Source organism: Sander lucioperca, chromosome 5 (assembly GCF_008315115.2).
Source record: "Sander lucioperca isolate FBNREF2018 chromosome 5, SLUC_FBN_1.2, whole genome shotgun sequence".
NCBI classification, from domain to species: domain Eukaryota; kingdom Metazoa; phylum Chordata; class Actinopteri; order Perciformes; family Percidae; genus Sander; species Sander lucioperca.
This window is the reverse complement of record NC_050177.1, coordinates 11,363,844-11,386,521: the sequence shown is the minus strand read 5'-3', so window position 1 is coordinate 11,386,521 and position 22,678 is coordinate 11,363,844. Positions and strand designations below refer to the sequence as shown.

Here is a 22,678-nt window from a genome sequence, read left to right as displayed (position 1 = left end):
ATAGTTTTTAAAGTTTTTATTTATTTATATGAAATTCAAATAATATTATTAGTATTTTTTTACATCTGTATTGTAGCAGCCAATATAGATTAAATCAATGATCTACAATAAGTAAGAGTTTAACATACAGTAAACAATGTTGAATTGCCTTTATCAAAAATAGTGTTGCTTTGTAGCTTTTGTGTAGATTTTGATACAAACAAAGGAAAGCTGAATAATACATATAAATGAATAGTGTGCTCAGGTCAATGAAAAAATCAAAGACAAGCCACAAGGTCATTGAGATTTAATTAGATCCCATTTTCCCCATCAGATGTTTTTTTGTGTTCAGTTTAGGTTTGAATACAATAATGAAGCATTTTGGTGCAAATATAGAGAGAAGTAGCCCATAACTGGAGGCCAGAATAGCAAATATCTCCACAGCCACAGTGAACTTCCCAGGAGAGCTGACATATGCTGGGATAAATGTGATCCAAACTGCACAGAATATCAGCATGCTGAAGGTGATGAGCTTGGCCTCATTAAAATTATCAGGTAACTTTCTAGCCAAAAAGGCAAGTACAAAACATAGAACAGCAAGGAGCCCTATGTATCCTAACACAACCCAGAACCCTACAGGTGATCCCAGGGCACACTCAAGAATTATTTTGTCCTTATAGTGTTTCATATTTTTGAAAGGAAAAGGAGGGTTGATTATCAGCCAAAGTATGCAAATTATAACCTGTATAAGAGTGAAAGTCAGAACAGTGAGTCTCTGCTGTGCAGGCCCAAACCATTTCATGACATTACTACCTGGAAGTGTGGCCCTGAAGGCCATTAACACCACTAAAGTTTTCCCCAGAACACAAGAGATACAGAGGACAAAGGTGATGCCGAATGCTGTGTGTCGCAGCATGCAGGACCACTCAGACGGCCGGCCTATGAAGGTCAGAGAACACAGGAAACACAGAGTCAAGGAGAAGAGCAGCAGGAAGCTCAGCTCAGAGTTGTTGGCCTTTACCAAGGGAGAGTCCTTATTGAACAAGAATATAGTGGCCACAGTTAATGTAAGAAGCGCACCAAACAAAGTGAAAAACACAAGTATTATACCCATAACCTCAGTGAAGTAGAGGAACTCAACATTTTTCAGTACACATGCATCTCTGTTTTGATTGGACCAATACTCCTCAGGACACTTTTTGCAGTCATTAGAATCTGTAATAGAAATATCGTCACTATTATTGTAATTTTTTCACTTACATGCTAAAAACGTAAATAAGAGACTGTACAATAGTGGATTTTAACATGAAACACAGAGTGTGGAAAGTAAACAATATATGCAATTTGTCATAGTTAAGGTCAGCCGTACATATACCTGTGCTGTTGCTGATTTCTCCCTCTGCACATGGTATACAGTCATAGCAGCAGACTGGCTTTCCTTTCTGAAGGACTTTATACGTTCCAGGATGACATCTCTCACTGCACACTGACACAGGTAACTTTGAATTAAAAAAGATAACAGATATTATGTTTTTAATAATCATTCAAGATGAAATATTGTCTGCATTACATCAATGTAGATTTGACTGTGAATTATGATATTTGCCTCTGTCTTCTCTCCAGGCCAAATTATGGCTTCAGTCTTGAGGACAAACTTCTGTCCAGGGGGTAGGGAGGCATCATAATAGCCAACAGGTTTAAACTGGACTGAGTCATCTGATCCACGCTGCCAGTTCACCACCTCATACCGAGCAACAGTTGCTCCAGTGCTGTCAAACCACACCTGGTCCCCGTTCTTAATGGTAAAATTCACCTGCTTCAAAGACTCTACTACCTAAAAAGCAGTAAGACAATAAATCAATATAGAAATGACCAGAGCTAAGAAATAAACAGTTTAAGAATCTGTTCTTTTTACCTGCCAGGGAGTAACCTTTAGAGTGTGGTCACAACCCTGACTTTTGAAGCACTTTAGAATGCTATGCAGAGAATGGGCCACAGCATAGATGGCTTTGTAGATGTTACTGGAGTATCTCAGCTCTGCCACATCATCATCATAATCTTTAAGGTCAATTAGATCGTTTTTTTCTTTGCATTGTGGTGTTTCTGTCATGGTGGCCCCGTTTGTCTCCTTGCACTTAAACTCTGTCTCCCAGAAATCTTTAATTAAAAAATCATCCAAACCACTGACACTGGCCTTTTGCACAGCAAAACCCAGTGAACCTCCCAGCACACTAAAGCTGGTAGGAGTCACAAGGCTGTCAGCAGTGATCCAGGCCTCCACACCAATAAACTGCAGACCTGTGATGTTGTGCAGACTCAACTGCTCTAGAAGGTTGTTCATCTCTACATGGGCCAGGAAACCAACAATGACCCGGGCAGTGCTCTTTCGGATCACTTCTACCACTTTCATGAGTTTCTCTGGCTCTTCTCTGTGAAATTTCTCTGTATACTCCACACACACTCCTTCTTCCTGGGCTGCAGCAAGGAAGATGGCCATGCCATTGTTGCCATAGTCACTGTCGCTGTTGACTGCCCCGACCCAAGTCCAGCCAAAGTGCTTGACCAGCTGGGCGAGGGCTCTGCTTTGGTGGAGGTCGCTGGCAATGGTACGAAAGAAAGAGGGATACTCGTTCCGGTTGCTTAAACACTCACAAGTTGCTGAATGACTTATCTGAGAATACACAAAGAGAGAGAAAGAATAACAAAAGTTTGCATGTAATATACACATTGATACACACAGACATCAATCTTACCACTGGTATTTTAAATGGTCCAGTAGTGCGGGAAAGCACAATGGTTGAGGAGGATTCAGACTCCCCGATAATAGCATGAACAGCTGATTGACTAGAACAGCTCTTTCCCACAGTCCACTCATCACCGTTCATCAGGGCCATCACAGCACGCATTGAGGATAACGTTGAGCCACAGTTGTCATAAATACGGTATCCGATCGAAACATTGGGAAGAAGAAATTCACTTTTGTTTATTTCCTCAATTGCAAAGATCATGGTCTGGGCAAATCGAAACTCCCTGAGGTTGACACTGAGACAAGAGAAGAAGAGAAAAATACTAACTTGTATTCACTGTGACAGAACTTATGGGAAAATATTTTTCTAGAAATCTTGAAATTACCTTGAACATGTTAGACGTGTTGGTTTCTCTGTAAAGGAAAGTTGAGGTTGTGTGATTTTGCTGTGAATGGAAAAGGCTCCCCCGATCATAACATCTCCTTCTTTCGACAGCAGAGGGAACTCTAGACTCCCGAGGATCTGACAGAAAGGAGCTTCCCTCTCCGCTGCTCCATCCGCTGCTCGAAATGCCAACAGGAGCCCCATGAAAATCAGCCCTGCTATCACTTCTGACATTTTCCACTCCCAAATGTTGATGGGGCAAAGTTACTCAGTCATGCCAGACTTAAATGCAACATTTCATAATCTTAGTTGACGGCAGGGTAAGCCTCTTACTGTACTTACCAATCAGTGATACCGGACAGTCTTGATTGGGTATTGGAATAAAATTATTGTGTGACATCATTGTGCCATGGCAAGTGTAGTTACTAGTTACTTTGCAGATCAAGTTTTTTGTACACAACGTATGATACGTTATCAAAGATTATGCATTATTGTACATTAAACTGTCCAACAGTGTATGAAATAGGAACAATTGCTTCACAGTAACAAACTATATATTGTAATATAACATTCTGAAAGCTGCCATTCCATTATGCATAACTAATACTTTTAGGGGGCTTTCACACTTGCCTTATTTTGTTCGGTTAAATCACACTAGAGTTTGTTTTCCCCCTTGGTCCGGTTCGTTTGGGCAGGTGGGAACACAGCAATCGCACTTGGATGCCCACCAAAAACGGACCAAACAAGCATATCCAGACCTTCTTGATGAGGTGATCTCGGTACGCTTTCAATCAAACTCTGGAGCGGTTTGTTTGTGGTGAGAAGGTAATCGGACCTTGAACCGCACAAACTACTGTATGTGTACTCCACAAGTCTGAGCTAAATGGCTCATGTAGTCAGATCTGCTTTTCAATCTGAACATGTAAACTGTAGCAGCTTGTAGTGGTTCTGTCACAGAGATAGACTCACGTTACTTGCATCTCCGTGGTCAAACCAGCCGCCACTAAAGTTGGAGACAGACACTGGCACAGCAGAGCAAAGTCTAGGTGACATTGTCTGATTATTTAAATGAAATGAGCTGGTGGAGATGCAAGAAATATGCACTATCCCAGAACAGAGGCCCTTATTCCTGTATTTACTTTCTTGCTCCGCTCCAGACACATCTGACCAATAAGCAGTGTGAATCTTTTTGCGTGGTTTGTAATGACGCATTTTGGTACACTTTGATTTTTCCAGGTGTGAAACAAAACCGAACCAAGCGGAATCCGCTCCAAGATTAAAAACTCATCAACTGATTCGGACCAAAGCAAACAAACTATAGGTGTGAAAACGCCCTTAGTTTGGATGCTCCAAGTATATTTAAAACTTCTGTCTGTCTTCATTATAAATACAATTGTAGATAACGGACTTTAACTTGTAACAGGGTATTTTTACATGGTGGTTTATCTACTTTTACTAGTAAAGTATTTGAGTAATTCCTCCACTAGATGCCACAGGCTTGAAAACAGGATTAAATCCATTATAATGTAGCCTACTATAGGACCTAAAACAGGAGAAGGGCTTTGATTATTTTGTTTACGAAAAAAGACATCTTATGAAAACAGATATATTAGATATATTATATACTATATTATATATAGGGTCTATTCTGTTTTCCAAAGATTTCCTCATATTTTCAGCAAGAAACTCAGTTCAAACTTCATTTAGCATCTGCTTCTGTCGCTCACATATTAGTATTTTATAATTAAAAAAAAATATGGAATAAGTGCTTGCAATAATGACAATTCAAATGTATGGCACAGTTGCTAAGATATGTTAATTACACTTTACACATCCATATTATTTATGAACATATTCAGCTACTCCCACTTTTGTTGAACGTGGAAAAAAATAATTGATACAATTCAAAACTAAATTATAAGATTCTTGAATTTTAAAGTGACTATATGTAACTTTTAAATGTTCCTGAAACTGTATAATTTTTCATCTGATGACCATAAATGACCTGTAACAGCAAACGAGATGAAAAGCTATTTTTATATATTTTTTAGTAATGCCTTTGCCCAGGTCCAAATTTCCGGTGAAGTCACAAAATGATTTTCGGCAGGTAGACAGGGCTACAGAGCACACATTCTTATGGGTCACAGTTTTTGGCGAAACACCGGAAAAGACTGTGTTAGTGAGTATGCAAGTAAAAGGTAGCAGGGGATTTATATAGGTCTATAATTGTATTTTACTTTTATTTTAAACGTTATCTTCTGTAGTTATGGCTGATACTGGTATGTAATATGTCTATTTCATTCATAAAATTACTTTACAATGCACAATGTGGTTGTTCATCAGCAGCCATCATTAAATTACGTCCCACTTCCATTTAGCGCGGACGTGTAATTCCTTTTAGTCCGTGATTGTGTTGGCCTAATATTTTCTTTTCCCTTGTCCACCTGTACTTGTGTAAAGCGTCCTTGGGTTTCATGAAATGCGCTATATTAATTTAAGTTATTATTACGTTAACAAACTCTTAACGGTTTTGGCTCGTGACACAGTGACAGTAATAACATTACCCGCTTTAGCTAACAATACATCCAAGCTAAGTTACCGTATGCAACACTTGAAATGCGACGATGCATCTGTAGCAAATTCTCTCAGCAAAACATTCATCGCAACTACATGACCTCCTGGTAACACTAACTAAGTAATACAGTGGGTAATACAGCACCGTAAAGAAAAGACCTTTACGACAGCAAGTGTGGTAAAAACACTACAGCTGAAATCAACACAAACTGTATAGCCACTTTAAAGGCAGTTTTTGAATGTGCTTATACATTTATTTGTTGTGATGCACAATGTGATGCATTCTTATATATACAATATGTACAGTTTATACAAACATTTATTAAAATGATTATCCCACCTAGGAGCTCATTTGAAAACATGTACCTGTATATATTCGTTTTAAAACTGTGTTGAACAGGTCATACAGGTTGGGAGGAGCATAGACTTCCACTCATAAAAAGAATTATGCTTTTTTTGTGCAATCTGTGCTTTAATCGTACAAAATGAGTTTAAAGGTTGCGCTCCATAACATTTATTACCCACAACACCTTTGTCAATGCAATTTTAAGGCAGTAAATGGACATTTGATGTATGATACAATTCTAAACAGTGATCAGACAACTTAAACATCTTACTGATATGGGCTGATTTTTTTCTTCATTCTGTCATTTTCCTCCCTTTTTTCCAAATATATCTTTTCAAGCCAGAAAGATTAATTGTGTAAATAATAGAAGCTGTAAATATAAAAATAATATATTTGTGTGTACACAATGATAATCCTCATCCATGAATTATTGTTAAATCATTTTGCACATTCACATTTCATTTTCTATAATTTTACCCTACATGTCACATTATTCTTAGGGAACTCTGCATTTGGATAAGGGAATTAAAGTTACACTTTTGACAATAAACAATTAAACACACCTGATTAAGCAAGGCATTGGACCATATGATATTTAATTTGGTGTTATTGTATATTTTTCAGTCAAAGGGATGTTTATTAGTCAGCTGATGTGCCTCTTAGGCTCCTCTTTAATTAAAAAGAAATTGCTGTTTGTGTGCTAGATGCTTGTTAGTTTATGAAGCACTTCTCTCCAGAGGTTATTTCTTTTGGGAGCTGATTTAGTAAGAACACATGTGGTGAAGTGCAGATGCCTCAGGCCTGACCAACCTACACCTCAGGCTCTTCCCACTCACAAGCGGTCTAACAAACTAACAACTCCCTCTAGAGTTCAAAGTGTCTCCAGCCTGCCTCCACACCTGTCCTTTCAGCTCACTGGAAATTTCCCACCGTCAGGGCTGTTGCATCATGTCAAGACTGTGCCCTGGAGCATTTGGCCATGATGCTGCCTTTTAAACTTAACAAACTTTAATATTGAATTAAAGAAAGAAAGACATTGAATATAAGTTTCACGCCTTTGTTTTTAAAATGTGGGAAGGGTATTCAACACTTAATGTGATGTGCTAAATAAACTGAGCACAAAAAGTAAGGACATTTGTGTTTGGTAGATTATTTCTCTGTGGTAACATTGCTTTTTGGCAATAAATCTTATACCGTTGGAAAACCTGTTTAGTTCCCTTTCAAATGGTGCCCCATTTGTAAGGAACATGCATTTGTGGGATGAGCAGCAGCGCTGAGTATGTGGGTTGCGCCCATGAAAAATTTGCCAAATCTTCTCTGCCATTGCCAAACAGGTTATTTTGCTGATAAGAGATAAAAAATATGTTAGGGACTGTTCGTTATTTATTTCAGGGGCCACCGGAGGGGTTTTGGGATCTTTAGTCAAAATAGACCGCTAAAGTATAGTAAGTATAGTAAACTAGTATTCATATGAAACACACGGTAATAAGAAATTCAACACTGGTTGCTATGGACTCATCACTAGGCTTCCTCAGTCATTGTATATTTTAGCATAGGTAAAGCTGCCAAAGCTGAACATTATCCAAAACTCCATTTCTCAGACGAGCGTCAATTTGGGAGCTTGCATGCTACCTACCACTCCTTCCTTTTCAAATGCCTTGAAAAGACAACCCAGTCTCATGGCAGTTCGTGAAATGGTCACGTTATTGATTCGTGTTCACAGGGACATTTTTCTAGTTTTTTTTTTCGTGGTCGCCAGCACAAAAATGTAAAGTAATGTATTTCAATGGGAAGCATATTTCGTAATCACAGCACGAAAATGGTAGGGAGTAGTATGAAAAGCCGAAAATCTGCGTAGGGAGGCTGGTCGGGGTGGTGGATGGGTCAAACAACACAGGACTTTCACCCGGGAGACCGGGGATCGCGTCCCGTGTGTGGCGTTTTGTTTCCCCGTTTTCTTCCTAATCACAACCGTCCCGTTATTGTGGCGTCTCCCGGCGTGTGAGGCGTCCTTTCCCCGTAGTCTTCCTAATCCCAACCGTCCCATTATTGTCACGCGTCCCCAGCGGCCGTCTCCCAGCGTGTGAGGCGTTCTTTCTCCATTGTGTTTTTCCAAAACCCAACCTCTGAATAGATGGTTCCCATTTTGTGCTGGCCACCATGAAAAAAAACGAGATAAACGTGTTGGTGTAAACGTATCAATAGATTATCAATAGATTAAAAAATAACGTGACAATTACACAAACTGCCATGAGACCATGTTGGTTGTTTGCACAATTTCACAAATAATCACCGGGACCGAAAGGATATTTGAGATGGGTATGGCTGGGGCTGCAGCCTGGAGACCTCCCATCTCATGTCCTCCCGGCTGGTGCTGTCCGCGGCGTGAGCTTTGACTTTTCAAAATAAATGATTGCGTCTGGTCCGCTATGTTTTTGTATGGTGTTTTGGATGTTTTTGAACTAAACAGTACGGCAATCATGCTAATGAATAAAATATTTTTTTCAGCAGATGTCTTAGTTACAACACAATGGAGCTAGCAAAGCAGTTTTGTGTTTATATGTGAGAGCGGGATTTATTCAGTTTGGGAAATCCCACGGTCTCTAAAGCTACAGCTCAAATTGTCTAGCTGACTAAACAAGGAGAGACCCATCTGCTAGCGATAGGGGCCGAGACTGAGAGAGCTACATGGAGCTACATGGATAAATATGCACCACAACAACAAGCCACTTTGAAATTTTGCTGTTCCCTAGACAAAAATTGGATGACCCTCCCATCAACAAAGAATAAACGACATGACCCTCCCCTATTTTCCTCCGGTGGTCCATTAAATACCGAACAGTCCCTTAATTGCGGCCTTTGCCTGTTCTCCCCATTTTCTGGTTTTCTATTGAACAGTGTATTAGCACATATCTATCTATCTATCTATCTATCTATCTATCTGAGATGGCCAAAATGACGTAGTTACCCAAACATTACACCCCTGTATCACTGCTGAACATATCACTCCAAAACCATGGACATAATATGCAGCTACAACACTCTTCTGTGAAGACTGTCCACATGATTTCTAAACTTTGCTGCAGGGATTTTCTCCCATTCAACCACATATTTAATAGAAAAGTTGGGCACTGATGTTGGGTGATCTGCTCTCACAGTCTGTGTTCAACCAGACAGTTCAACCAAATTGAAAATTTAAACCAAAGTTTTCTGATGGGGTTGAGGCCAGGGCTCTGTGCAGCCAAGTCAGATTCTTCCATGCTAACTGCCGATTTCCATGGACCTGGCTTCATGCAGGACAACATTGCCATTTTGAAAGAAGGAAGGGCCTTCACCAAATGGTTGCCACAAAGTTGCATGTTTATTGTCTGAAAAAAAGTGATTCTTACCAGGGGAACTAATACCTTGTGGGGTACTACTGCATTGCCAGGGAGAACCTCAGCTAATTTGAAAAATAATTAAAGTAACATTACACAACGCCTTCTCATGAATGGGTTCGTCCGATATCGTACAGACATGTATGGACACTGATACCTGTGATTTCTTAAGGAAATAGGGGACCGCCTGCTGCACTTGACGCCGGCTACAGAGCTCCATTTGATGTCACCAAATCAGGGGCACTTGGTAGTGGTAACAGATACAGTTTCAAGAACAGGGACAGGTATAGGTTCAGGTACAAATGGCTGGAAAGTGAGGCACTGGCCCGAAAATATACTGGAGGGCTGATGAGGGAAAGTGGAGACAGGTGAGCAGGTGTAAGTAAGAGTCAGGTGACTGGGACAGGTGGTAGAGTCAGAGTGCTTCTTGTGAATGGATGGAGAATGGCAATGTATGGGCAATTTTGCTAAATTTTAAAGGCTTCAATGAAATATGATGAATATCATCTGCAAAGCAGTGATAGTAGATACCTTTTAAGTGTTGCATTGTCTGTTTAAGGGGAAGCATATACTAGGCAAACATAATCTGACCAAGGACTGAACCTTGGGAAACACCACAAAACAGATCAGATTAGATCAGATGAGGAGGAATAGTTGCCAAAACCAATTGACAAACTTCAATCAGAAAGATAGGAGAACCACTTAAAATATCATTGGAGCCTATGGCTTTGGCTATTAAAGCCAACTTGGAAACAGGCCTGTCATTTTGGTGGAGAGAAGGGTCAAGACTAGATAAGGACTGTGGTAAGAACTAACCCTTTGGACATGGGACAACGCTCAACCAGGTGAGCCATCCAGGTACCCCCAAGATTTGATTTTTAATAGTTTTTTTTAATAAGCAGGGACACAGCCATAATTAGAGAAAATTAAACTAAAATGGAGGAAGCTTTCATACCTGCTGTGTTTGCTTAAACCCAAAACCCTTTTGCTATATGGGCACCTCCTTCATTTAGCAACACCTTGTAATTCTACAGAGATGAAACATAATTGTTCTATTAATATTATTTCCCATGCTGCTTCAAAATGTATAAATACCAGTGCAAGTTTTGGATTTACATTACGGTACATGTGATGCCACCCAGTGGTTTAGCTCTAGACAGTATGCCATCCACACAGAGATGGCCAGAGCAGGGTTGGGCACTCTTACAACTGTTGCTGGTGGCATCTTTCTCTCAGGCTGAGGAGCCGGTGTGCAGGCAGAGAGGGGATCCTGAGAACCCCCAGCTATTTAAGAACGGGGACATTATGTTGGGGGGAATATTCTCTTTCCACACCAGCTGGAATGATAGACAGGACACCTACAGGCAAAAACCATTGCCACTGGAATGCACAAGGTAAATTATATCGTATGAATTTAGATTTAAAATGTATAAATGATAAAGTCAAACTTTTAAAATAAGAATTAATATTCCTAAAAATCCCTGTTGTAGCTATTAAACAAATAGTTTAATTTACTATGTTATTGTTTTTATTTCATGGGCAAATTCCAACTATTTATAACTGTCTGCATCAAGTTTGAATTTCAGGGATTTCCAGTTTGCCCAGGCTATGCTCTATGCCATAGAGGAGATTAATAACAGCACAGAACTACTGCCTGGTATCTCTCTGGGCTATAAGATCTATGATGCTTGTGGCTCCATTGCCAGAAGTGTGAGGGTTGCACTGGCCTTGACTAATGGTAATGAGGTGTTATCTGCACTCAGTGAGACACCATGTACCAGACCTGCACAAGTGCAGGCCATTATGGGAGAAACCTCTTCCTCTCCTTGCATGGCTATATCTACTGTAATTGGACCCTTTCATATCCCAATGGTGGGTAAGAATGGAATTGGAATCGATTATTTCATCTGGTCATGGCAAAATGAGGTTTTCAAATTGTTTTATATTTTGCATCTTTATCTTAGGGTATTTTTTCTTTTTTCCTTTTAGATCAGCCACTTTGCTACTTGTGCTTGTCTCAGTGATAAAACCAAGTACCCATCCTTTCTCAGAACAATACCCAGTGATTACTACCAGAGCAGAGCTCTGGCCCTGTTGGTCAAGCACTTTGGTTGGACTTGGGTTGGAGCTATTAGAACAAATGATGATTATGGCAACAATGGCATGGCCACTTTCACAGAAACTGCCCAGAAGCTGGGTATCTGTCTGGAGTACTCTGTATCTTTCTTTAGAACAGATCCACCAGACAAAATACAAACAATAATTGAAATTATTAAGGCTTCTACTTCCAAGGTGATTGTCGCTTTCCTCTCCCTTATGGATATTGATTTGCTAATTCAAGAGATGTCTCACCACAACCTGACTGGGTATCAGTGGGTAGGCAGTGAAGGCTGGATCTTTGATTCCCAAATTGCAGCCATGGATAGGCATCACATTCTGGATGGTGCCATAGGCCTGTCCATCCCCAAAGCACATGTCAGTGGCATGAGAGACTTTATGTTGGATGTGAAGCTGCTTAATTCATCTAGTAATGAAATGTTTCCAGAGTTTTGGGAGACATTATTTAGCTGTAAGTTCAAACAGTCAAAATCTTCACCAGGGAATCAGAGAGAATGTACTGGCCATGAAGATCTGACTGGAGTGCAAAACAGCTTCACAGATATGTCGCTCATGCCTATCTTTAACAATCTCTATAAAGGAGTGTATGCTGTGGCCCACGCACTTCATAATATTCTCAGCTGTAACAAAACCTGTAACAACAAGATGCAGCTAGATCCATTTACGGTGAGTTGAAAACCAAAGACTTAAAATATAGTTTTAACAGTACAGTCACATTAACAAGGAGAATTGTTTAAATTTAATGAAACATGACAATTGCTGTTAGTCTATCATGCTGTTGAGCTAATAGGCCTACAACATGTTTGTCAGATGATGATACATATGGATACATATCTTCTTAGATTTTACAGCACATAAAAAAGATTCAGTTCAAAACTAAGGAAGGAGATGAGGTTTACTTTAATGAGAATGGAGACCCAGCAGCAAAGTATGAAATTATAAACTGGCAGCCAACAGAACATGGCATTGTGGACTTTGTCACAGTTGGTCTTTATGATGCGTCTTTACCTGCAGACAAACAGCTGAATCTGCATAATAAGTCTGTAATTTGGGCACAGAACTCACAACAGGTAAGCTGCAATGTGATCACTTTAACTGTTAAGTACAGTCAATTATTGTATAAGTTATTAGTTATAGTTATTGTATTATAATGTTTAGTTTTCATGCATGACAAATTAAAAAATGGCTGAGAGACAACACTTTGTCAAAGTGAACGCCCATACATTTGTTTTTCATAGTTGTTTTTTTTCATGCAGGTGCCTTTGTCAGTTTGCAGTGAGAAATGTCCTCCAGGAACTCGCAAGGTTCTCCAGAAAGGAAAGCCTGTCTGCTGCTATGACTGTTTAAGATGTGCAGAGGGAGAAATAAGTAACATTACAGGTATAGCCAAAACAAAAGTCATAAAGGTTGCATGTTTACATTGTTTTTGAGAAATTGTCCTGTAATGTGATTTGAAAAGCATTAAGGGAGTTCCTGCAGGCCTGATATAGTAAATATGTAGTCTTAAAAGCAAACACAAAATGTGTATAATTTCTTCATGAATCAATACAACTAAAATCAGACAAATACTGATACATAGAGTAATAAAGAAAATAGTCATTAGTCAGATCACTAAAAATAACAAAAAGGCCTACAGTATTTTCTCACCTCCTCCTATAGGTGTCTGAGCATGCAGGTAGTTTGGATCTCAACTTCTGAGGGTTTGATAGCTCTCCCTAAAACTGAGTGAAGTAAATTGTGTTTGTGCTACAGCACTGAAAATTGACATTTGAAAAACACAACAGCATTATATCGTCTAAGAAATAACACAAATACTGCTTATTAAAATAAAACAAAACAAACAGAAATTAATGAATAATACCTATTGATACTGTAGGTTGTACTTATAAGATCCAGATCATTCATGATGATACCATGTAGCTATGATACGGTTATCCATTTTTTTTTATCTGGTAATCATGTAGTGTCATTTTTGCATGCATAGAAAATATATAAGATTGAAACAAAACAAAATACAAATGTATTAGGTCTAATAATTGCTTTAATATTATTTTTCAGATTCCATCACCTGTGTGCGATGTCACTCTGAGTTCTGGTCAAATGAGAGAAGAGATGCTTGTGTGAAGAAGGTGGCAGAGTTTCTATCATATGAAGAGATTATGGGAGCGCTGCTCACTGCGGCATCCTTATTTGGAACATGTATCACTGCTGTTGTGGCATTCATTTTCTTCAGATACAGGAAAACTCCTATTGTCAGGGCCAACAACTCTGAGCTGAGCTTCCTGCTGCTCTTCTCTTTGACTCTCTGTTTCCTGTGTTCTCTGACCTTCATAGGCCGGCCCTCTGAGTGGTCCTGCATGCTGCGACACACAGCATTCGGCATCACCTTTGTCCTCTGTATCTCTTGTGTTCTGGGGAAAACTATAGTGGTGTTAATGGCCTTCAAAGCCAGACTTCCAGGTAGTAATGTCATGAAATTTTTTGGGCCTACACAGCAGAAACTCAGTGTTCTGGGTTTCACTCTTATACAAGTTATCATATGTATCCTCTGGTTAACAATTTCTCCTCCTTTTCCATTTAAGAATTTTAAGGAATTCAAGGACAAAATCATCTTAGAATGCGCTCTGGGCTCAGCTGTAGGTTTTTGGGCTGTACTTGGGTACATAGGACTTCTGGCCATGTTATGTTTCATTCTTGCTTTTCTGGCTCGAAAACTGCCTGATAACTTCAATGAAGCCAAATTCATCACCTTTAGCATGCTGATATTCTGCGCCGTATGGATCACTTTTATCCCAGCGTATGTCAGCTCTCCTGGGAAGTTCAGTGTTGCTGTGGAGATATTTGCTATTCTGGCCTCCAGTTTTGGACTGCTCTTTTGTATTTTTATTCCAAAATGTTATATTATATTACTGAAACCTGAGAAAAATACAAAGTGTAATATAATGGGGAAGACAGCACCAAAGTCATTCTGAAAACTTAAAATAATTTTGTGGCAAATGCCATTAACTTTTTACTTAATCATTTGGTAACCATTCCAGACTGTCACATAGACATATATCTTCTTGTATTGTAGCTACTAATTTTCTCCCTGTATATCATGTCGTTTGTGAAGTGGCACATAATTATTGTAAAACACAATCATATCAAACATATATATATATATATATAACCCAGTCTCACGGCAGATCGTGAAATGGTGATGTTATTTAATCTATTGATTTGTGTACAGGGACGCGTTTATCCCAGTTTTTTTCCTGATAGTCAGCCAGTTTTTTTAAAATAATGTATTTCAATTGGAAGCTCCACACCTAAAACGTGTAACAATATTATAGGCCTATGTAGTCTATATTTTCTTTTGGATTATTACTATGTCACTTCTGGAGGATCCCGCCGATTGGGTATGCCTACACGTTATTACAGTGCATAACTTACTGGAAAAAAAACTGAGCAACTTGTCCCAAGGTTGCTGGTGACAAAATCAATCATTAAATATGTACAGTACATTGAAGCGATACTGGCGTTATAGAGCCGCTGATCGCTGTCTGATTCTCTGAAATGAATGACCGCATTGCATTGTGGGATATGGGCTTTGAATGCGCCCCGCTCAGCAAAGTGTTTGTCTTACAGCATACGTACTATTTCACCAGTAATAAGACAAAAATAATATAATTAAAATAAAGAAATGAACCATGATAACATCTCGTGAATAAATGTGGATTAATGTAGCGTTATAGTTTCAAAGATATCAATAAACAACAAAGCAATCCAGCTTCCCTGGTAATAAGACCGAAATAATATCAAAATAAATAAATATAAACCACGATAAGATCTTGTAAATAAATGTTGATAAAACAGCAGTTATGGGGCTTAAAATATCAATAATAGCAAAGCCATACAGCTTCTCTGCAGTCGCCCAACTGGCAGGAAGAATCGTGCTGTGAACACAAAAGAAGCTTCCCATTGAAATACATCAGTTTAAAAAAATGTGCTGACCATCACAAAAAAAATGGGATAAACGTGTCCATGTACACCAATCAATAGATTCAATTACGTGACCATTTCACGAACTGTCGTAAGAAAGGGTTGGCTTGGCTGGTCCAGGGAGCATTGTCAAGAACAGAGCAATCAGCGCCAAGTATAGCTGTATTTCCATTTGTTGCAATAAATTTTTAAATCTATGACGAGAGTGTTCCTGACTGAATTATACATATATATATATATATATATATTTGGATTAGGCCCCCATAAAAGTAATAACATTACCCAACACCTTCTCATGAACAGGTTCGTACAATATCAGACAAACATATATGCGCTCCACTGTTTTGTGACCCACCCATCCACCACAAAACAGCAATGCCTGAATTAGCGGTCCATCTGTTTTACTCCCCGCCGAGGCAGAAGCGGACATCAGGAGATAGCTAAACAGATTGGCCATCTCGGGGGCTGTCAACATTGTGTCTCGGCAAAAAAGTGGAGGGACCAAGCAGCCCCTGCTGCGGCCGCTGGCTAACATTAACATTAGCTAGTTAGCTAACGAAGTTACCTTGCTAATTCCACCTGACACTGATTAACGGTACTGATATAATTTGCCGAAAAAGTTGTCAGTCGTCTGGCGAGAACACTGCGTTCCTACACTGTGACAAGAGTGCGTTAATGAAACATTAAGTTGTTAAATTTTACTAATTGAGTGGCCGATCGGTGTAATGTTGATATAGGTCAACCGGCAGAAAAGCCAGTCGTGCGTTGGTAGATCGCCACCTACTGTACCGGAGGTAGAGTTACTCCATCGTTCTTCCCATTGTATATGGGGAGAACTGGCATAACCCGGTTACTGCTGTGCGTGTAAATGCACTGAGTGAGGGACTTTAAAAAGCCTTGGCCTTCATGTAGGAAACGTTCCTTGGTAATTCCAAACTCATGCCAAGAAAATGGAAGGCAGAGTTAGTGACTGTTTGCTGAGTCCATGTTTGACCAGATTGTCCTGTCAAGCAAAAAGGGAAGGACCCAAATGCTATAGCCCAGGCAGATATGAAGACTTCAGTGATTTCTTGACAAAATTCAGATACAAAAGCGTGCTGGCATGGGTAGCAAGCCCAAATAGAAGGAACTGAGAATACATGAATGAACAGCAATGGGGCAGGCAAGAGGTACACGCAGGTGTGGTGAGGGTACGGTTGATTAAATTAAAAGCAAATTGGAATTCAGGTCTGTAATTTTGGTGGGGATAAGGTTTAAGATTACAATTCTTTTTTTGAAAGATTATTATTTTTTTGCCATTTTGGCCTTTATTTGACAGGACAGCTTAATAAAGGAAAGGGGAAAATAAGGGGGAATGACATGCAGCAAAGGGCTGCAGGTTGGAATCAAACCCGCAGCCGCTGTGGTTAGGACTGAGCCTTTGTACATGGGACAACCCCCAACCAGGTGAGTTAACCCAGGCACCCCCAAGATTTGATTTTTAATAGCTTTGTTTTAATAAGCTGGGGCATGGCCAGAATCTGAGAGGAAAAAAAATAAAGAAACACACAAGGACCAACTGAGGCCATGACAGGCTGGAGGAAGCTTTCATACCTGCTATGTTTGCTTAAACCCAAAACTCTTTTGCTATCTGGGCACCTCCTTCATCTCACCCCACCTTGTAATTCTACGTAAATAAAACATCACTGTTCTATTATTATTTTCCATGCTGCTTCAAAATGTACAAATACTAGTGCAAGTTTTGGATTTACATTATGTTGCATGTGATGCCACCCAGTGGTTTAGCTCTAGATAATATGTCATCCACACAGAAATGGCCAGAGCAGGGTTGGGCACTCTTACAACTGTTGCTGGTGGCATCTTTCTCTCAGGCTGAGGAGCCGGTGTGCAGGCAGAGAGGGGATCCTGAGAACCCCCAGCTATTTAAGAACGGGGACATTATGTTGGGGGGAATCTTCTCTTTCCACACCAGCTGGAACGACAGACAGGACACCTACAGGCAAAAACCATTGCCACTGGAATGCACCAGGTAAATTATATCATATGAATTTAGATTTAAAATGTATAAATGATAAAGTCAAACTTTTAAATTAAGAATTAATATTCCTTAAAAATCCCTGTTTTAGCTATTAACAAATAGTTTAATTTACTATGCTATTGTTTCTTTTTCATGGGCAAATTCCAACTATTTATAACTGTCTGCATCAAGTTTGAATTTCAGAGATTTCCAGTTTGCCCAGGCTATGCTCTATGCCATAGAGGAGATTAATAACAGCACAGAACTACTGCCTGGTATCTCTCTGGGCTATAAGATCTATGATGCTTGTGGCTCCATTGCCAGAGGTGTGAGGGTTGCACTGGCCTTGATTAATGGTAATGAGGTGTTATCTGCACTCAGTGAGACACCATGTACCAGACCTGCACAAGTGCAGGCCATTATGGGAGAAAGCTCTTCCTCTCCTTGCATGGCTATATCTACTGTAATCGGACCCTTTCATATCCCAATGGTGGGTAAGAATGGAATTGAAATTAATTCTTCCAGCTGGTCAAAGCTAAATACGTTTTTTAAGTAGTGTTTACTTTGCTGTTTAAAAGTTTCATATTTTGCATCTTTATCTTGGGGTGATTTTCCTTTTTTCCTTTTAGATCAGCCACTTTGCTACTTGTGCTTGTCTCAGTGATAAAACCAAGTACCCATCCTTTCTCAGAACAATACCCAGTGATTACTACCAGAGCAGAGCTCTGGCCCAGTTGGTCAAGCACTTTGGTTGGACTTGGGTTGGAGTTATTAGAACAAATGATGATTATGGTAATAATGGCATGGCCATATTCACAGAAACAGCCCAGCATCTGGGCATCTGTCTGGAGTACTCTGTATCTTTCTTTAGAACAGATTCACCAGACAAAATACAAAAGATCATTGACATTTTCAAGGCTTCCACTTCCAAGGTGATTGTCGCTTTCCTCTCCCACGTGGATATGGATGTGCTAATTCAAGAGTTGTCCAACCACAACCTGACTGGGTATCAGTGGGTAGGCAGTGAGGGCTGGATCTCTGATTCCCAAATTGCAGCCATGGATAGGCATCACATTCTAGATGGTGCCATAGGCCTGTCCATCCCCAAAGCACATGTCAGTGGCATGATAGAGTTCATTTTGGATGTGAAGCCGCTCAATTCATCTAGTACTGAAATGTTTCCAGAGTTTTGGGAGACATTATTTAGCTGTAAGTTCAAACAGTCAAAATCTTCAGCAGGGAATCAGAGAGAATGTACTGGCCATGAAGATCTGACTGGATTGCAAAACAGCTTCATTGATATGTCGCTCATGCCTATCTTTTACAATGTCTATAGAGGAGTGTATGCTGTGGCCCACGCACTTCATAATATTCTCAGCTGTAACAAAATCTGTAACAACAAGGTGCAACTGGATCCATTGACGGTGAGTTGAAAACCAAAGACTTAAATGATAGTTTTAACAGTATCTCACATTAACAAGGAAAATTGTTTTAATTAAAAAAAATAATTGCTTTCAGTCTATCATGCTGTTGGGCCAATAGGCCTACAACATGTTGGTCAGATAATGATATATATGGATGCATGTCTTCTTAGATTTTACATCACATAAAAAATATTAAGTTCATAACAAAGGAAGGAGATGAGGTTTACTTTGATGAGAATGGAGACCCAGCAGCAAAGTATGAAATTATAAACTGGCAGCCAACAGAACATGGCATTGTGGACTTTGTCACAGTTGGTCTTTATGATGCATCTTTACCTGCAGACAAACAGCTGAATCTGCAAAATAAGTCTTTAATTTGGGCACAGAACTCACAACAGGTAAGCTGCAATGGTATTACTGTAACTGTTGACTACAGTCTATTTGAAATTGTATAATTGTATAATTGTGTTTGTTCGTTTTTGTTATTGTATCATGATGTTTAGTTTTTATGTATCAAAAACAAAAAGAACAGCTTTGATAGACAAAACCTTCTAAAGGTGATTGCCCATACATTCTTTTCATGGTTTCTTTTTGTCATGCAGGTGCCTTTGTCAGTTTGCAGTGAGAAATGTCCTCCAGGAACTCGCAAGGTTCTCCAGAAAGGAAAGCCTGTCTGCTGCTATGACTGTTCAAGATGTGCAGAGGGAGAAATAAGTAACATTACAGGTACAGACAAGAAAAGTCTTAAAATGTACATGTTCACATTGTTTTTAAGAAATTGTCCTGTAATGTGATTTTAAAAGCATTAAGGGATATCCTGCAGGGCTGATATACGTAGTACGTATGTAGTCTTAAAAGCAAACACAAAATCTATATAATTTCATCATTAATCAATGCTTCTAAAATCCAACAAATGATGCAATGATGACTGATACAAAGGAATAATAATGAAAATGGTAATTTAAGGGTCAGATCACTAAAAATAACAAAAAGGCCTAAAGTATGTGATCACCTCCTCCCAAATGTGTCTAAGAATGCTGGTAGTTTTGAGCTCAACTTCTAAAGGTTTGACATCTCTCTCTCTCTCTCTCTCTCTCTCTCTCTCTCTCTCTCTCTCTCTCTCTCTCTCTCTAAAACTGCAATAAATCCGTTGAGAGTGAATGAAATTGTATTTGTGCAACAGCACTAAAAAATAACATTTGAAAAATGCAGCATGATACCTTCTAAGAAGTATATATAATGCTTATTACAATAAAAGAAAACAAACAAAAACATTTAAATAAAACCTATTTATACTATATGTTATACTGTAAGATCCAAATGATTCATGATGATACCAGGTAGCTGTCATATGGTTATCCATTTATTGTCCGGTATTGTCAGTCTTGTATGCATAGAAAATATTGAGACAAAACAACATACAAATGTACTGAGCAAGTCTAATAACTGCTTTAATATTATTTTTTCAGATTCTATCACTTGTGTGCGATGTCACCCTGAGTTCTGGTCAAATGAGAGAAGAGATGCTTGTGTGAAGAAGGAGGCAGAGTTTCTATCATATGAAGAGATTATGGGAGCGCTGCTCACTGCTGCATCGTTATTTGGAACATGCATCACTGCTGTTGTGGCATTCATTTTCTTCAGATACAGGAAAACTCCTATTGTCAGGGCCAACAACTCTGAGCTGAGCTTCCTGCTGCTCTTCTCCTTGACTCTGTGTTTCCTGTGTTCTCTGACCTTCATAGGCCGGCCCTCTGAGTGGTCCTGCATGCTGCGACACACAGCATTCGGCATCACCTTTGTCCTCTGTATCTCTTGTGTTCTGGGGAAAACTATAGTGGTGTTGATGGCCTTCAAGGCCACACTTCCAGGTAGTAATGTCATGAAATGGTTTGGGCCTGCACAGCAGAAACTCAGTGTTCTGGGTTTCACTCTTATACAAGTTATCATATGTATCCTCTGGTTAACAATTTCTCCTCCTTTTCCATTTAAGAATTTTAAGGAATTCAAGGACAAAATCATCTTAGAGTGTGCTCTGGGCTCAGCTGTAGGTTTTTGGGCTGTACTTGGGTACATAGGACTTCTGGCCATGTTATGTTTCATTCTTGCTTTTCTGGCTCGAAAACTGCCTGATAACTTCAATGAAGCCAAATTTATCACCTTTAGCATGCTGATATTCTGCGCAGTATGGATCACTTTTATCCCAGCGTATGTCAGCTCTCCTGGGAAGTTCAGTGTTGCTGTAGAGATATTTGCTATTCTGGCATCCAGTTTTGGACTGCTCTTTTGTATTTTTATTCCAAAATGTTATATTATATTACTGAAACCTGAGAAAAATACAAAAAGTAATATAATGGGGAAGGCAGCACCAAAGTCATTCTGAAAACTTAAACTAATTTTGTGGAAAATGTCATTAAGTTTTTACTTAATCATTTGGTAACCACTCCAGACTGTCAGGTAGACATCTATCATCTTGTATTGTAGCTACTAATTTTCCCACTGTATATCACGTCGTTTGTGAAGTGGCATATTATTAATGTAAAACACAATCATATCAAACATATATATATACAACCCAGTCTCACGGCAGTTCGTGAAATGGTCAGGTTATTTAATCTATTGATTTGTATACAGGGACACGTTTATCCCATTTTTTAGTCAGCCAGTTTTTTTAAACTAATGTATTTCAATTGGAAGCTCCACACCTACAACGTGTGACAATATTATAGGCCTATGTAGCCTATATTTTCTTTCGTATCCGCGGAGCAGTTATTACTATGTCACTTCTGGAGGATCCCACGGATTGGGTAGGCCTACACGTTATTACGGTGCATAACTTACTGGAAAAAAGACTGAGCAACTTGTCCCAAGGTTGCTAGTGACAAAATCAATCATTAAATATGTACAGTACATTGAAGCGATACTGGCGTTATAGAGTCGCTGATCGCTGTCTGATTCTCTGAAATTAATGACCGCATTGCATTGTGGGATATGGGCTTTGAATGTGCCCAGCTCAGCAAAGTGTTTGTCTTACAGCATACGTACTGTATTATTTCACCAGTAATAAGACAAAAATAATATAATTAAAATAAAGAAATGAACCATGATAACATCTCGTGAATAAATGTGGATTAATGTAGCGTTATAGTTTTAAAGATATCAATAAACAACAAAGCAATTCAGCTTCCCTGTTAATAAGACCGAAATAATATCAAAATAAATAAATATAAACCACGATAAGATCTTGTAAATAAATGTTGATAAAACAGCAGTTATGGGGCTTAAAATATCAATAATAGCAAAGCCATACAGGTTCTCTGCTGTTGCCCAATTGGCAGAAAGAATCATGCTGTGAACACAAAAGAAGCTTCCCATTGAAATACATCAGTTTAAAAAATGTGCTGACCGTCACAAAAAAAAAGAAGGGCTAAACGTGTCCATGTACACGAATCAATAGATTCAATTACGTGACCATTTCAAGAACTGTGGTAAGACTGGGTTGGCTTGGCTCATCCAGGGAGCATTGTCAAGAGCAGAGCAATCAGCGCCAAGTATAACTGTATTTCCATTTGTTGCAATAAATGGTTAAATCTATGACGAGAGTGTTCCTGACTGAATTATATACAGTATATATATATATATATATATATATATATATATATATATATATATATTAGGGCTGTCACTATTAACGTGTTAATCGCAATGCGATTAAGGGCCGAGTATAACAC

At 39.1% G+C, this 22,678-nt stretch overlaps 2 protein-coding genes across 2 annotated transcripts; one reads left to right on the top strand and one right to left on the bottom strand.

The window, feature by feature from the left end:
• Positions 1-286: 286 nt before the first annotated feature.
• Positions 287-21,419, bottom strand: LOC116050795 (extracellular calcium-sensing receptor-like). Its single transcript, XM_036001532.1, has 9 exons — positions 21,373-21,419; positions 20,565-20,845; positions 13,702-14,012; positions 3,112-3,350; positions 2,733-3,021; positions 1,895-2,650; positions 1,586-1,813; positions 1,355-1,478; positions 287-1,194 (listed from the first exon to the last, which is right to left on the bottom strand). The coding sequence occupies exons 1-9, from the start codon at positions 21,417-21,419 to the stop codon at positions 287-289; spliced, it is 3,183 nt and encodes a 1,060-aa protein (XP_035857425.1).
• LOC116050813 (extracellular calcium-sensing receptor-like) lies at positions 8,460-14,497 on the top strand. Its single transcript, XM_031301024.1, has 7 exons — positions 8,460-8,504; positions 10,644-10,801; positions 10,982-11,279; positions 11,397-12,191; positions 12,368-12,595; positions 12,782-12,905; positions 13,584-14,497. The coding sequence occupies exons 1-7, from the start codon at positions 8,460-8,462 to the stop codon at positions 14,495-14,497; spliced, it is 2,562 nt and encodes an 853-aa protein (XP_031156884.1).
• Positions 21,420-22,678: the final 1,259 nt, after the last annotated feature.